The 13,385-nt window shown below is 42.6% G+C and overlaps 1 protein-coding gene across 1 annotated transcript in view; it reads left to right on the forward strand.

The window, feature by feature from the left end:
- Nucleotides 1–13,385, forward strand: part of SPTBN5 (spectrin beta, non-erythrocytic 5) — a 138,226-nt gene that overhangs the window by 106,694 nt on the left and 18,147 nt on the right. The window contains exons 51-58 of the mRNA XM_043549388.1: nucleotides 78–264; nucleotides 3,348–3,560; nucleotides 6,259–6,455; nucleotides 7,110–7,314; nucleotides 8,089–8,283; nucleotides 9,048–9,203; nucleotides 10,797–11,014; nucleotides 12,918–13,107. Of these exons, the coding sequence (XP_043405323.1) occupies nucleotides 78–264; nucleotides 3,348–3,560; nucleotides 6,259–6,455; nucleotides 7,110–7,314; nucleotides 8,089–8,283; nucleotides 9,048–9,203; nucleotides 10,797–11,014; nucleotides 12,918–13,107 (1,561 nt within the window). The remainder of the gene's footprint in view (nucleotides 1–77; nucleotides 265–3,347; nucleotides 3,561–6,258; nucleotides 6,456–7,109; nucleotides 7,315–8,088; nucleotides 8,284–9,047; nucleotides 9,204–10,796; nucleotides 11,015–12,917; nucleotides 13,108–13,385) is intronic.

A 13,385-nucleotide genomic window follows, 5' to 3' on the forward strand; every position in this document is an offset into this window, starting at 1 on the left:
TCACTTCCAAGGCACCTGCTTGTATCAGCTCATGATCTCTCTGTTGTGTTAATTTGGTTCCATTTTAAATCTTGCAGGTACAAGGACCTAAGCGATCCGCTGCAGGAGAGGCGTGGGAGTTTGGAAGCGAGCAGGCTGCAGTACCAGTTCTTCCGGGATGTTGACGATGAGTTGGCCTGGGTTCATGAGAAGCTCCCGTTGGCTTCCTCCAAGGACTATGGCCAATCCCCAACAACAGTCCAAAGCTTACAGGAAAAGCACCAGGTAAAATAGCGTGGAACATCCCCCCTGTTTGAAGTCAAGCAGGAGAACGTGGGATGGTGCCTACAGTGGAACACTTCTCCTCTGCTCTGGTTACAGCGAAACCATAACTGCCAGGGATGACTCTTATCCTTGTCTCACCAGGGTGCTCTTTATTGAGCAATTCCGTGCCTTTGTAATGTTCAAGACTGCACCCATGTCATGTATTTTCACACCAATACTCTGCGTAGTGTACCCTGCACTCCCCTGTGGGCTCCCTATCCCTTTGTGCAAATTATTGAGCTCCGACCCTGGCTGTTGCAATACTAAATAGATTTTACAAGCTGCTGTGCATGCTGGCATGGCTTCTCCAAGCAACAGATGTCCCAAGAAAATATTTTAAAACTCAGCAAATGCATCCAGGGCACATTAGTCTTCCAGATGCCTGCAGAGTGAGGGAGTGACAGGAACCCTCTCCTCCTGCACTTTTTGAAAAAAATAAGGGTGTTAACAGAACATTATTACCTTTATTGCACCATCATTTTAGCAACAAATTTCAAGTTAGTTACTAAAGTTTTTGCAAGGTTCAGATGTGGCATCAGAGACAAGGAGAACCTGGAACTTTGTCATCTCCCATACCAATGAAACAGCAGCTGTGTCGCGCATGCTTTTCACATAGAGTAATCTGCTCCTTTGCAATAGATGAGATGGGAGAGAAGAATTTCATGGTAGGGAGATTGCAGCAGCTACTGGTTTTGCTGGGTAACGAGGGGCACTTCATTTCAGTGCCAGCCCCATTCTCCTGTTGGTTAAACTTCTGCAATTTGTAATGGGGCTAGGGGCCAGAAGATCTACTAAGAGCTATCATCCCCTGGGAATATATTTTTGAAACACCTGACACCTGGTGCAATATGATGCAATTCAAGAGGAAAAAAAATCTGCTCTTCAGTATTTTTTTAAAGCCATGGGGTAAAAGTCATGTCCAGTCCAGGTGGTTTATTAGAAAGGTGTGAACTCACGTGAAGGGTGCGAAAATCATCCCAAATATCCCTTGAATTAAATGGAAAATGTATAACAAAGGGCTGTCAGGCATTCTCCAGCATATTGCTGTGGAGGTCACAGGTATATTGTGAATAATTTATGTTTGATGTAGATTTTATTTTGACCAGTGAATGGTCAAATAGAACAGATGAAATAGGAAAATTTATATCGTTTTAAGAACATGCAATTGGTGCGGGAGGCTCATTTCACCAGGATGGAAAGTGGGGACAAGTTTATGCTTCCATTTAAACTCTGTTTAAAAACATTCTGAATGTTGACATTGTAGGGAGGTAGGTTTAGGTCTGAATGATTGGGGTTGCATTTGCCAGGGGAAGGAGCTTGGGCTGGGAGGGTGGGGACTGTAGTGATGACGTCTTAAGCTGCAAAATTCTCCTTGTTATTTATTGCTGTTTCAAAATATTTCAATAGAATTTTAGTCTGGGGGGAAATAGTGTGTATTACAGTGGCAAAATAGGCCTGCTCTTCCTGACATTTTGCCAGTTCTTCCGATGGACGAGAGATTGGCCCTCAAAGCTTTTAATTCAGATTTCCGGTTCCGAACCTTTTAGTTACTACAGGCCACTAGACATTTTTACACTGGTGGTGTGGGGGATCTCATGTTAAAGATCGGGAACCAGTCTCCACTCTACTGTGAGATTAGTTTCACCCTCTAAAGAACACTGCTGTTTTATTTCTAGTCCTGGTGGGCCAAGTTTTCAAAATTCAGTCCCACCTTTGCTAGCACAGAAAGGAGCGTGAAGGAAATTTGTGAGTAGATATCTAATACCTGCCTCTGCAAATGTGTATTTACCTGCATATACAGCAATCGTGTTCACACAAATATTCAGTTTGTGTGCATAAATGTAGGGTTTATACACACCACTGTTCCCATTTCCTGTGGGTACAAATACAGGAGCTTTGAAAACATGTCCCTAAATATTAAATAGTGAAGTTCTTCTTCACATTGCTGACTTATTATTAATACACGGTACAAACTGTTTGACACTTGATTCTGTTCGGTTGGTGTCAGACATGGTGTCACTTTTCAGCAACATAGTGGCTGCCTATGAGATTAATAAAAGGAAATTAAAGATAAGATTAGAATCAGGGCCCCATCATTCACAGACAAGTGATCTGCCGGTTGAGCTAAAAGAATGGCTCCTTGCTAGAGAGGGAATCTCTTCTACATAATGTAACACTGCAGCGTAACTCTCATTCTGGCTCAATTCCATAGTAATTACAAATTAAGCAGAACTATTTCATCAGGCTGGGAAATTCTGGGAAATGCCTTGCGTGTAGGGTGCTGTCATTTTGTTACCTACAGAATGCCTGGCCCTCTTGACAGACAAGTAAGAAGACCGAGTCCCTACCCCAAAGAGAATAAAGTCTAAGTTACATCAGTAAGACAAGGAAGAGCACCATTGGGTGGGAATGTGTGTGCATAGGAATGAAATGAATTGGTTTGGCAAACACCAGATGTTTTCAAACACTGGGCTGGAAGAGGGTGTTGGGGAGCTGGTTTGAGTGGTTCATGTCTCCTGCCATTATCTCCTTGTCTTGGCCATCGCTGTGTGTTCCTATTGTGCTTTGAAATGCCATTTTGGTAAAGCTGTGTTTCCAGGAATTATGTTGACGAACTAGAAACATTTATTTAGCTGCTGAACTGATGGAAAATTGGGGCTGTTTCCTAGAAGTTCATTAATTAACTCATGAAGCATGGCATAACCATGGATTCAAGTAGGCATTTCAGGTGGTTACTTCTGGTAACAAGTATTTGTGGTTAGGCTATTTTACCTCAAAACCTTAGGGAAGTTTAGATCAGGAGTCGAACTTTGCAGCTACCCTCTCTTTCAGTAACTAGCCAAACGAAACTCTGAGTCCAAATACTCCTCAGTTTCCAATAAATTCTGGTCTGGATCTAAACCTTGCACCCTTGACCCATCTTTAAATATGAAAAAGACATTGATTTGTAATTATTAAATTGATTGACTGGGCTCCTAAGTGCAGTATATAAGTAGAAAGATCTCCATTGCTTACATTTGGGGTCTCTCATTTGTGCTTTCCAGAACTTGGAGAATGAGATTAGCAGCCGTGATGCTCTAACAAAAGTGGTGGTCAGCACTGGGCAGAAGCTGGTGAGGGGTGGGCATTCTGCTTCCGAGGAGATCATGAAACTTTTGAAGAAGCTGGAGGCCTCTGTAGAAATCTTGAAGGCTGAGGCTCAAGAGAGGAGGAGGAGACTCATGCAATCATATGAGGCCCATCAATTCCTCAGTGAGGTAAGAAAGACTCATTGTATGTGCAAAAGGGGCTCAATTTACGAATTTGCCAGGGTGCCAGTTAGATTTTAAAGCTGAAATCTAACAAATTAGGTTTGTCAATGTATAATAGAATCCAATAGGAGAACCCCTTTTTATTGAATCCAGGGAGCATTAGCTTACTAGTTTAATGTTGGGTTCTTTTCAGGTCAGCTTTTAACTTGAACAGTATTTCTCAAATCACGACACTTGCTTATTCTTAACCAACCAACAATTTATTAATTCACTCAGAACCACATAAATATATAATCAACAGTTCACCACTCAAATGTACACACACCAGTTGTGTATATTACACACACAATACAGTCCTGAAAGCAATGATTACATACTAGAGTTGAGGCTCAGCAGTTATCTCAAAGAACAATGCAAATTACCAAAATTTCTTATTACCAACAATTCTCGATTCTCTATTACCTAACACATTTGTCATACTTCCAAAGTTCCACTGGTCTTTAAGCCACTTTGAAGGGTGTGGTTACTTCTCTTGGACTAGACTGGTCCAAAAAAGGACAAGTTTTGAACATTAACAGCACTTGCTTAAGGTTATTGTTTTCAATCTCTCTTAGGCTAATTTGCTTGGACTTATGAAGGCGTTAGAATCTAAAATATGGTTATTTGAGGTCTCCCTAGAGAGTGTAGACGCAGCAAGATAACCTACAGCTATTTCTATTGAGGAATAGAAAGGGAAATAGAAACTTTGAGATGAAATCTCACCACTTCTTCTTATCCTCTTAACCAGTACTTAATTTGCAATGAAAGAGGTGCCAGGGCTCAAGCATTTTTTTTTTTATTTTCATAACTGACGTGCCAAGCCCAGAGGTGCCGGGGCTATGAACTGCCAAGTCTAGAGATGCTGAGGCTCAGCCCTCTCAAGCCCTGGCACAAATTAAGCACTTCTCTGAACCTGGGAACGAGGGAGAGTCCTTCCACATGGCTGGCATGGGCGTCGGTCACACTTGGGATTCTGCAGCTTGTTGTGTTGGGTTCAGTCTACTCCCTGAACACATGATGGCCTCAATTTTTACACTCTAGCATCAGGGCTCATTGGAGGGGGCCACACTGTGATTCCTATGGGACACGTGCCAAGTGGGTCCTCAGATTTCAGCTCTTAGTTTCTCTGCTGCTTCCATTGGTAACCAGAAGATGGCATTGGTGTATAAAAAATTTCCTTAATCCTTTTCTTGTCTGGAGGCTTTTTAAATTTGATTCATTTCAAGGATTGTATTTTATTATTTGCCCCTACTATCTATCAGGAGCCCCCTTTTAAGCAATTTCTCTTAATATCCCAAAGTTATACCCTAGTTAATGTCTTTCAACATTTCTCCTTCCTTGTGCCAGACAATTCCTATTAGTTCTAGACTGCAACAATTATTTACAATGAAAACCAACAATCCTTATAACCTTCTAAATTTGGAGGACATACTCTGTGCATTCTCTGATTATACTAAGCATTTCACATTATTTAGGACTTACAATAGAACAAGAGGCCTTTGCCGCATATAGAAGGCTATAAATCTAACTCAGAAGGCAAACAAATGTGCGGATTCTAATTTGGGGTGAAAGACAGATTATTCATGGTATATTTGATTTACAAGAAAACAATGTATAGTTTATAATTTGGGGTGAAAACATATGGCTTGGATTTCTTGTGGTAACAGTTTGCCCAATTTAACCTTCACTCTTACAGCCACATTTCTAGTTTCTTTAACTGGCAGCTTCCCCACCCATTTCTTGCCTTGACCCACTCCATGTGGAAAGCAGAGTGTTTGGTAACTTGGAATATTTTAGCTAGGTTGGGAGGGAGAAAGAAATTTACACCTATGCAAATAATGAGAGATTCTTGCCTAGGTGATTCACAATACCCTCATTTAGCCATTTAAGTATCTATAGTCGGGGAGGGGAATGCCTGACCTCAGCTGATATGTGGGTCTTCAGACAGAGCGTCTCACATGATGTGAACCATTTTCTTATTGTCTTCATAGGTGGATCCTATTGTGGGATAAACAGAGGTGGATAGTGTTTCTAATTTTAAGGCCCTGATGGAATCATTACTTATTAATCATTCAAGGCATATCAGTCCCATATATCCATTACATCATGAGGCTCTCGTGCTGTCCTCATTTTAAAGGATCATTTGTGGAACTGTGCCTTTAAGAGGCTCTGAAAAGAGCCAGTTGCAACTGGTTGTTATGCTATGCAGAAGGCCCAACCATGCTAAGCAGTGCCAGTCAGGTAGAATTCAGACACTGAATGAAGCAGGCCTTTGTCAGCTTTCTTGGCTCTGAGTGGTAGCTGAACACCACCATAGGTCAGATGTCCACAGTGCTAACTGGTGAGAGTTCTTAGAGTGGAACAGGATTAAATCAGAATCCCAAACTATTCTTGTGACTTTTCATATTTGGTAAGTACTTATACAGATAGGAGGGAGATAAAAAACTGCTTCCCCAGTTACCACAATGGGGGCCAACTACATGACTCTGAGGACTGGGTTTAGTCTCACAATTTTCAGAATGAAAGCTACTATATTGCATTGCAAGGTCACATCTAGGTTGCTGTCCACTATCACCTTTAGGGTCTCTTGGGCATTACTGCTTTCCAGGTTTCTTTCTCATGCGTGAATATCTGTGTCTCAAGTTTATCCCTGCATTTCCAACAGCTTTTGGAAGTGGAGTCCTGGATGACAGAGAGGGGGTTCATCCTTGAGTCATCTGACTGTGGGAAGAATGAAGAAACCACCCAGGGGTTGCTTCGTAAACTGGAGGCTACCAAGCTGGATATGGAAGGGTTCAAGCCCCGCATTGAGAAGCTTCAGGAGACTGGCACCAACCTAATAAACAGCGACAACCCAGAGAGGTAGGAAAAAGGAACTGGATTGCTGTTCCGCTTCTAACAGAAACCTGCTAGAGAGGTACAAACTGAAAAGAAGAGCAACCCCCATTAACCATTCAGTGACTCTGTCAGAAACACTGTTGTCGGGCAACATTTTAAACGATTTCTTTCTCATGCCAACAAAAACATACCTTTCATTTTCATGATTTCCTGTTGTTCAGAAAATGCAACAGAACCACATAACAAGCATCAAAAGGTTATAGATCTTAGCCTAGTTTCTCTGGCTCCTGCCTACTCCCAGCAGTTCTCATCCAGACCTCATTTGTTTAAAGGGTCTGAGATCACCATGCCTGGGAATTAAGCAAATCAGTATTCTTCATAATTCATTACCTTTCTCTTTCCAATATGTTTTTCTGTCGGGGGGGTGGGGAAGAGGGGGAGAAGAAGCATTCTCTGAAATAGATATTTTAATTTCCTGAACCAATTGGTTCTCACACTCCTAACATAATTTACCCTATCACTAGATTCTTCCTTTTTCTTGTATTTGAGCTGCTGCAGGTTCAGCTTTGACAGCACTAGAGGGCAAAAGAGACACTGTACCAACATAGTAACAGAAATAGTTTTTACTAGCTAAGTACTCTACCCAATGACGTGGCTGCTGACTGTTATTCTTTGCAGTCCAGCCATGCTTCTGAAGCTCCAGGCTGTCCTAGCAAGCTACAAGTCTCTCCTACAGAGAGCTGAGACCCAGAGGAGACACTTACAGGAACAATACCAATTGTACCAGTTTGAGAGAGAGATCCAGTTAGTGGATGCCTGGCTTTCCAGCAGACTGGCTGTGGCGGAATCAGATGACTATGGGCAGGACTTGGAAGATGTTGAGGTAAAAAGCTTCCTGTCTGGTAGAAGAAGGAAGGTATTAGCTTTATTGTATGTATAGCTGGTGGCATTGAAGCACAATATACAGACAAAAATGAAGCAAAATCAGAGTCTCTGTTACACACATTGGGTCTAATTTTTGCCTGGTTAACCCATTTGCAGGGCTCTCTGCAGCAGCGTCGACCAGAGGAGAAAGTTGGGGCAGCAGAAAGCTGTCACATCCTCTTTTTCTCTGTGGCAGAGGGCTGTAGAAGGCCAAAATGGAGCCCAGCACTGGCTAGAAAGGGGCTGGAAACTGGGGTTCTGGTTGTAAACCTGTAGCGCCCTCAGCAGAAAAGCCTGAGACAGAGCATCCATACCACTAATTGCTTACCTCAAGGTTAATTTCCTTTGAAGGCACGCTGGTGCAGAGAGGTGTAATTTATACTTGCTTCATTGAATGTACACTTTCAGCAACTATTGCTTGTGGGGAGAGGCTGAATTGTTTGCATTTTCATTCCTGCTCTTGGTTTGTCGTTCTTGGTTGACATATCAGGCCATCAAGGAGGTAGGTGATCTCCTCTGTGTGACATAAGATGTTGATTTCTCACAGCAAGAGGTGCTTTGTTCAGGGGATGAGTGGAGGAAATCTGAGTTTGCTAAGTGATTTACACTGCAGGAAAGTTTTGTAGGACATGGCAGAGAAGTGATCAGTTCCCTTTGCCTCCTTCATGGTTGGCGGCACAGGGTTGTGGAAGTTCTTCATATTTGAATCTGCCTCCACATCCTTTTTCTGCAGATGCTGGAGAAAAAGTTTGAAGATTTTATAAAGGAGGTGAAACCTCTGGGACATGCTAAGGTTTTCTCGATAAATGAATTAGCATCCCACCTGGAGAAAGAGTGCCACAGCCAGATAGGAGATATCCAGAGGAGGACCCATCAGGTCAATGACACCTGGGACAGACTATGCCAAGCCATCCAGACAAGGACAGAGGTATGACGAGTACAACTAAATAAAATGCTCTTTGAGCACTAAAGCTCCTGAATGTTCCTACTTCCCTTTCTGACTCATCAGGCTAGTGCCACTGCTCCTCACGGAATGCATTTGTTGTAATAGCGGAAAGGGTGTTGCAGACAGCTCTCTTTTTTAGTTCAAATATTGCCTTATAGCCTTTGTTGACCTGTGCATTATCCTTGATAAAAATGGGTTAGTATTTACCGGTTATTACATATAGAACATCTTTCAGATGAGGCTTAAAACTGAAAACTAATCACTTGTGGTCCTTAAAATCCTTTAAGACTTTGCATAAGAAGATAAGTTTCAGGTCCAATCTCCTGGCCAGTTCCAATATATTCTGTCTCCCTAAGCTTCCTGCAGCTTCAGATAAATATGGTAACACACAGAACAGGGCCCAGGATTTGACCCAATGTTTGCGTTTGTTATGTGCACAAAGGAAAATATATGATGTCCTTAACTATTAATTTCCTTGTTGTTAAGCACATGGGGTTAAATGATGTGGCACTTAAGTACATTATTATATCTTAGCAGCTTTAGCTGTTTTTTAAAAACAGGTTTTTGATCTTGGAATAAAGGTAAATATTTATTATAGTATTTTTAACCATGTGCCTCTGAACAGCTCAGCAGCTCCAGTGTTACCATACTTTGCATCAGTGTGTCACTTTAGGCTCCTTAGCATCAGAGCAGAGTGTGACCGTGCATAGTGGATGATGCCATTAGTGAACCATTTCTTTGTTCAGAATCTAAGAGCAGCCCAGCAAGTTCACCAGTATGACCATGATGTGGATGAGCTCAAGGGCTGGATGCAGGAGAAAGAGGCAGTGGTGGACATAGATGATTATGGATATGACCTGCCTGGTGTGCAGACCCTCCTCAGCCAGCATGAAGGAGTGGAGGTAAGTGGTACAGCCTTGAAACACCGGGAGAAAAACATAAATTAATAAAACCAGGAGACCCGCACCTGACTCAATGGCATCTTAGGCTGCTCTGTTTACAGAGCTATGGAACACATGTCTGATCCATTACTGCAGTGGCCATGGTGCCTCATGCAAGAGGCCTTTCATCCTGCTTTTAACATCATGAAACAATATTAGTAAGAACATAAGAACAGCCATACTGGGTCAGACCAAAGGTCCATCTAGCCCCTTATCCTGTCTTCCGACACTGGGCAATGCCAGGTGCCCCAGAGGGAATGAACAGGTTATCATCAAGTGATCCATCCCCTGTCGGCCATTCCCAGCTTCTGGCAAACGGAGGCTAGGGACACCATCCCTGCCCATCCTGGCTAATAGCCATTGATGGACCTATCCTCCATGAACTTATCTATTTCTTTTTTGAACCCTGTTATAGTCTTGGCCTTCATAACATCCTCTGGCAAGGAGCTCCACAGTACTACTTACTGTATTTTTCACTTCACTTAATAGGTTTCAAAACTAATTCCAACCCAAGCCCAAATAAGTTCAAAGCCTTAGTTTGAAGTGGATGTGGAGTCTCTAGCACTGCAATATCAGTGGCTCCTGGTACTGCCAGCCCATTGCTAGAAAAGAGGCCATCAGAGCCTGATATTTTGCTGCCATTCAAAAGAACCATGTTGAATTCTGGGATGTGACTTCTCGCTCCTTAGGCCAGCAGGAACTGCTAGTCCTGTGAAGGTAACACTCAGCTTAAGGGAGCATGGTGAGCCTAGATTTTGCTGTACCTAAATTTCTTATTTTTCAACTTAAATGGTGTCACAGGTTCTGGGATTGGGAGCAGACAATCCCTGTGGGCTGGCAGTAGGTATTTATGATGTTTAGGCCAGATGAGGGAGAGGCAGAAAAAAGGACTGAGAGAGCAGGAGAATTGAGATGATCCCTAAGACTCCAGCTGGGGTGCTGCGGAGATGGGGAAGGAATATCGGGGTGTGTTCTGAACATGCCAGACTTCCTCTAGGTTTTGAGAACAGTCTGATCTCAAAACAAAAAAAAAAAGATTAAATTTTGGAAAGCAGATGTTCTGCTGGGAATTGTTGCACACTTACTTTCCTGACTTTTTCTCTCTCCTAATCCTCACCCTATTCCTTCCCTCTTCCTTCAAAGCCAGCCCCAGTATCACTGGTCTGCATTACAGGGTAGTACCTCTTCCCCCAGTTGAGTCAGCTGACTCCTCCCTGACCTCCCCCCAAATACATCATTTATATTAGAAACAGAGTTTTTGCTAGCCCAGCAAGTGAGGCTCCCAAGGTATCTTCTACCTTACTGCTGTGTCCTTCATGACGGCTCTGAACAAGCTTGTTCAATGGTGAAAGTAGGTGAATCCTAGAAGGTAACTGGCAGCAGGCAAAGTAATGAGGTAATTTCTCACTCTGTGGGATCAACTGGGTGGAAGGAGCCTAAAGGTCAAGAACAGTCTGAGATCTGCTTTCAGGATTATTTCTCTGCAGTGTCAGTGCTGAAGCAGAACCCAATGCTCTCAATTAGGTCTTGTGATCAATCACTTCTGTGTTCCAGAGAGACCTTGCAGCCATCATGAAAGAGCTGGAGCGGATCCAAGGGGAGGCTCGGCGTCTCAGCCGGCTCTACCCTCAGGCCAGGGAGAACATAATGGAGAGACTCACAGAGGTGGATGAATGCTGGGAGAAACTTGACAGGAAGTCTCTGGAGAGGAAGGAGAGGCTGCACCAGGCAGAACAGGTCCAGGTCTACTTCAACGACTGCAGGGAGCTGATGTATGTGTAGGGCCCTTTGTCTGGCAATGGGGCCTTATTTTTGTTTTCCCCAGTGCAGTCTTCTAAATTAGACACTTGACATAGACCATGCCTGCCACTGTCTCTCTGCAACTTGCTTATGGCTCCCCTTAAATGATAATGCAAAGCATCTTTTCAGCTGCAGTGGCCAGAGTTGATCCCACTGTAGAAAAGAACAGATATTTTGATTCAAACTAATAGGGTTGTTTCTGGAGCCTATCACATATTGGATGTGTCTAGCACATGGGACCATACCACTCTATTTCAGCACAGTGTTACAGACCCGCCAGATTTGGGACAACTTAGATAATACCTCTAGTGTCTTGAAAAATCAAGCACTTTGGGTAGTTCAGTACTTTGGGGTTTGGTTTCCAAATATTGTTGATTCTACATGAGGGCAGAGTGCTTTCCTCAGGCCCTGGAGGTTTTTCGCCTTCCTCTGTAGCATGGGGCCCGGGTCACTTGCTGGAGGATTCTCTGCTCCTTGAAGTCTTTAAACCACGATTTGAGGACTTCAGTAGCTCAGACATAGGTGAGGGGTTTTTCGCAGGGAGTGGGTGGGTGAGATTCTGTGGCCTGCGTTGTGCAGGAGGTCGGACTAGATGATCATAATGGTCCCTTCTGACCTTAGTATCTATGAATCTGAAACTCCAATGCCCTGTGCAGCTGTACAGACCCCATTGCTCACATGTCTAAGAGTCAGCACAAGCATTTCACAGGCAATCTTAGCACAGCTATTTCAAGCATGTACAAAAGTTGAAGTATTTTGAGTGGGAGCAGGGAGAGAGATAATATAAATAATATTGCTTGCATGTGCCTGCTGTTGTTTCCCTTCTGTGTAAATAAAAGAGCAGTGTGGGTACCGGAATTTCTCTTTTGCAGGGAATTCCATGATTTTGAAACTGGGTTTTGTTCCAAATTTGAGCAAAACATTGAATTTTGAAATTTCCCACAAACTGAAAACAATTCTGTTTTGGGTCAATGGCAACATTTCTTTCTGATTAAATCAAAACGTTCCATTTTAATTTCAACTGTTTTTAATTTTTTATATTGTAAATTAAATTTCAAAATCAAAACACTCCATTGTGATGTTTTTTCTAAACCCATTTTTTTCCACATCTCCAAGTTCCTGTAGAATGTTTCTATTTCAGTGAAACGGCATTTTCCATGAAAAAATGTTTCATCAGAAAATGTTTGACCAGCTCTATTAAGTATTATGAGTATTTTCCCAAGAATACAAATGTGTTCTTGGTTTAGGAATATTGTGCGTAAGCGTGTGTAGGTGGGGATACCCTGCTGTTAATACTCAGCTGCTGTTAATCAGCTCCATTGAAGTCAATGGAGCTACCGTGTTTTATACCTGTGGAGGCTGTGGCCTTGTGGGTGCATGCTTTTCCTAAATTTGTGAGTGAATATGATTTCATGCATGTGTGCCCTGTGTATGTCTTAAGTATTCTTGTGCATGACAGAATGTGAAACTTTAAGTAGGCATATAAATGCCCAGTGCATAAAAGCATTGTGAATATATACAGGAGATATTCTTCAGTGCATGTAGTCTCATGATTCCCTTCTCTAACTATCTGAATGTGTATCATGTTTGTCCCGTAAGTATAATATAATTATTGATGGGGCCAGGGTATGTCTGAATGTATGTTTATGCACTGGAGTGTGTCCCTTGAGTGTGTAAATGTGCATATGGATGTGGATATCTACCAGTGTGTGTGCATATGTGTGTCCCTTGTATGTAAATAAGGGCTTGTAAATCTGTGCCTATCTCAGTGTGGATGTATAAGTTTGTAGGTGTGTCTGAGTGTTTGTGAGTCATTCCATTTTTATCCTCAGCAGCTTTCGGTGTTCACTGACTCCTTTTGATTCCTTTCCGTAGGGTTTGGGCTAATGAGATGCATGCACTGGTGATATCTGAGGAACTAGCAAGCGATGTTCTTGGCGCTGAGCTGTTAATCAAGCACCATGAAGAGTATAAGCGTGAAATAGAGAAGCAGTGGCTAAAATATGAAGATATGCAGCAGGCAGGGAACAACCTGGTGAAGAACGGACACTTCATGTCCATGGAGGTATGCTGATGATGGGTTAAACATTTTAAAAAATCAGAGTCAGGTAAGGAAACAAACTTAGTGGGCAAACACCTTAATTACAATATTATAGAAGTCTAAGTGAAGCATCCCTGCCAGAAATACTACCGTATATAAAGAACATTCAGTAAGTGTTCAGGAGGAAACTTATACTTCAGAGCCCCCCCCCCCGCCCCCCGAGAGTTCGTGCCTCTCAGGGGGTTTCACATATATCTGTCCTTCAAAACAGAGAAGGTAGATAGGAAAAACAGATTCTTTAA

This window comes from Chelonia mydas, chromosome 6 (assembly GCF_015237465.2).
Source record: "Chelonia mydas isolate rCheMyd1 chromosome 6, rCheMyd1.pri.v2, whole genome shotgun sequence".
NCBI lineage: Eukaryota > Metazoa > Chordata > Testudines > Cheloniidae > Chelonia > Chelonia mydas.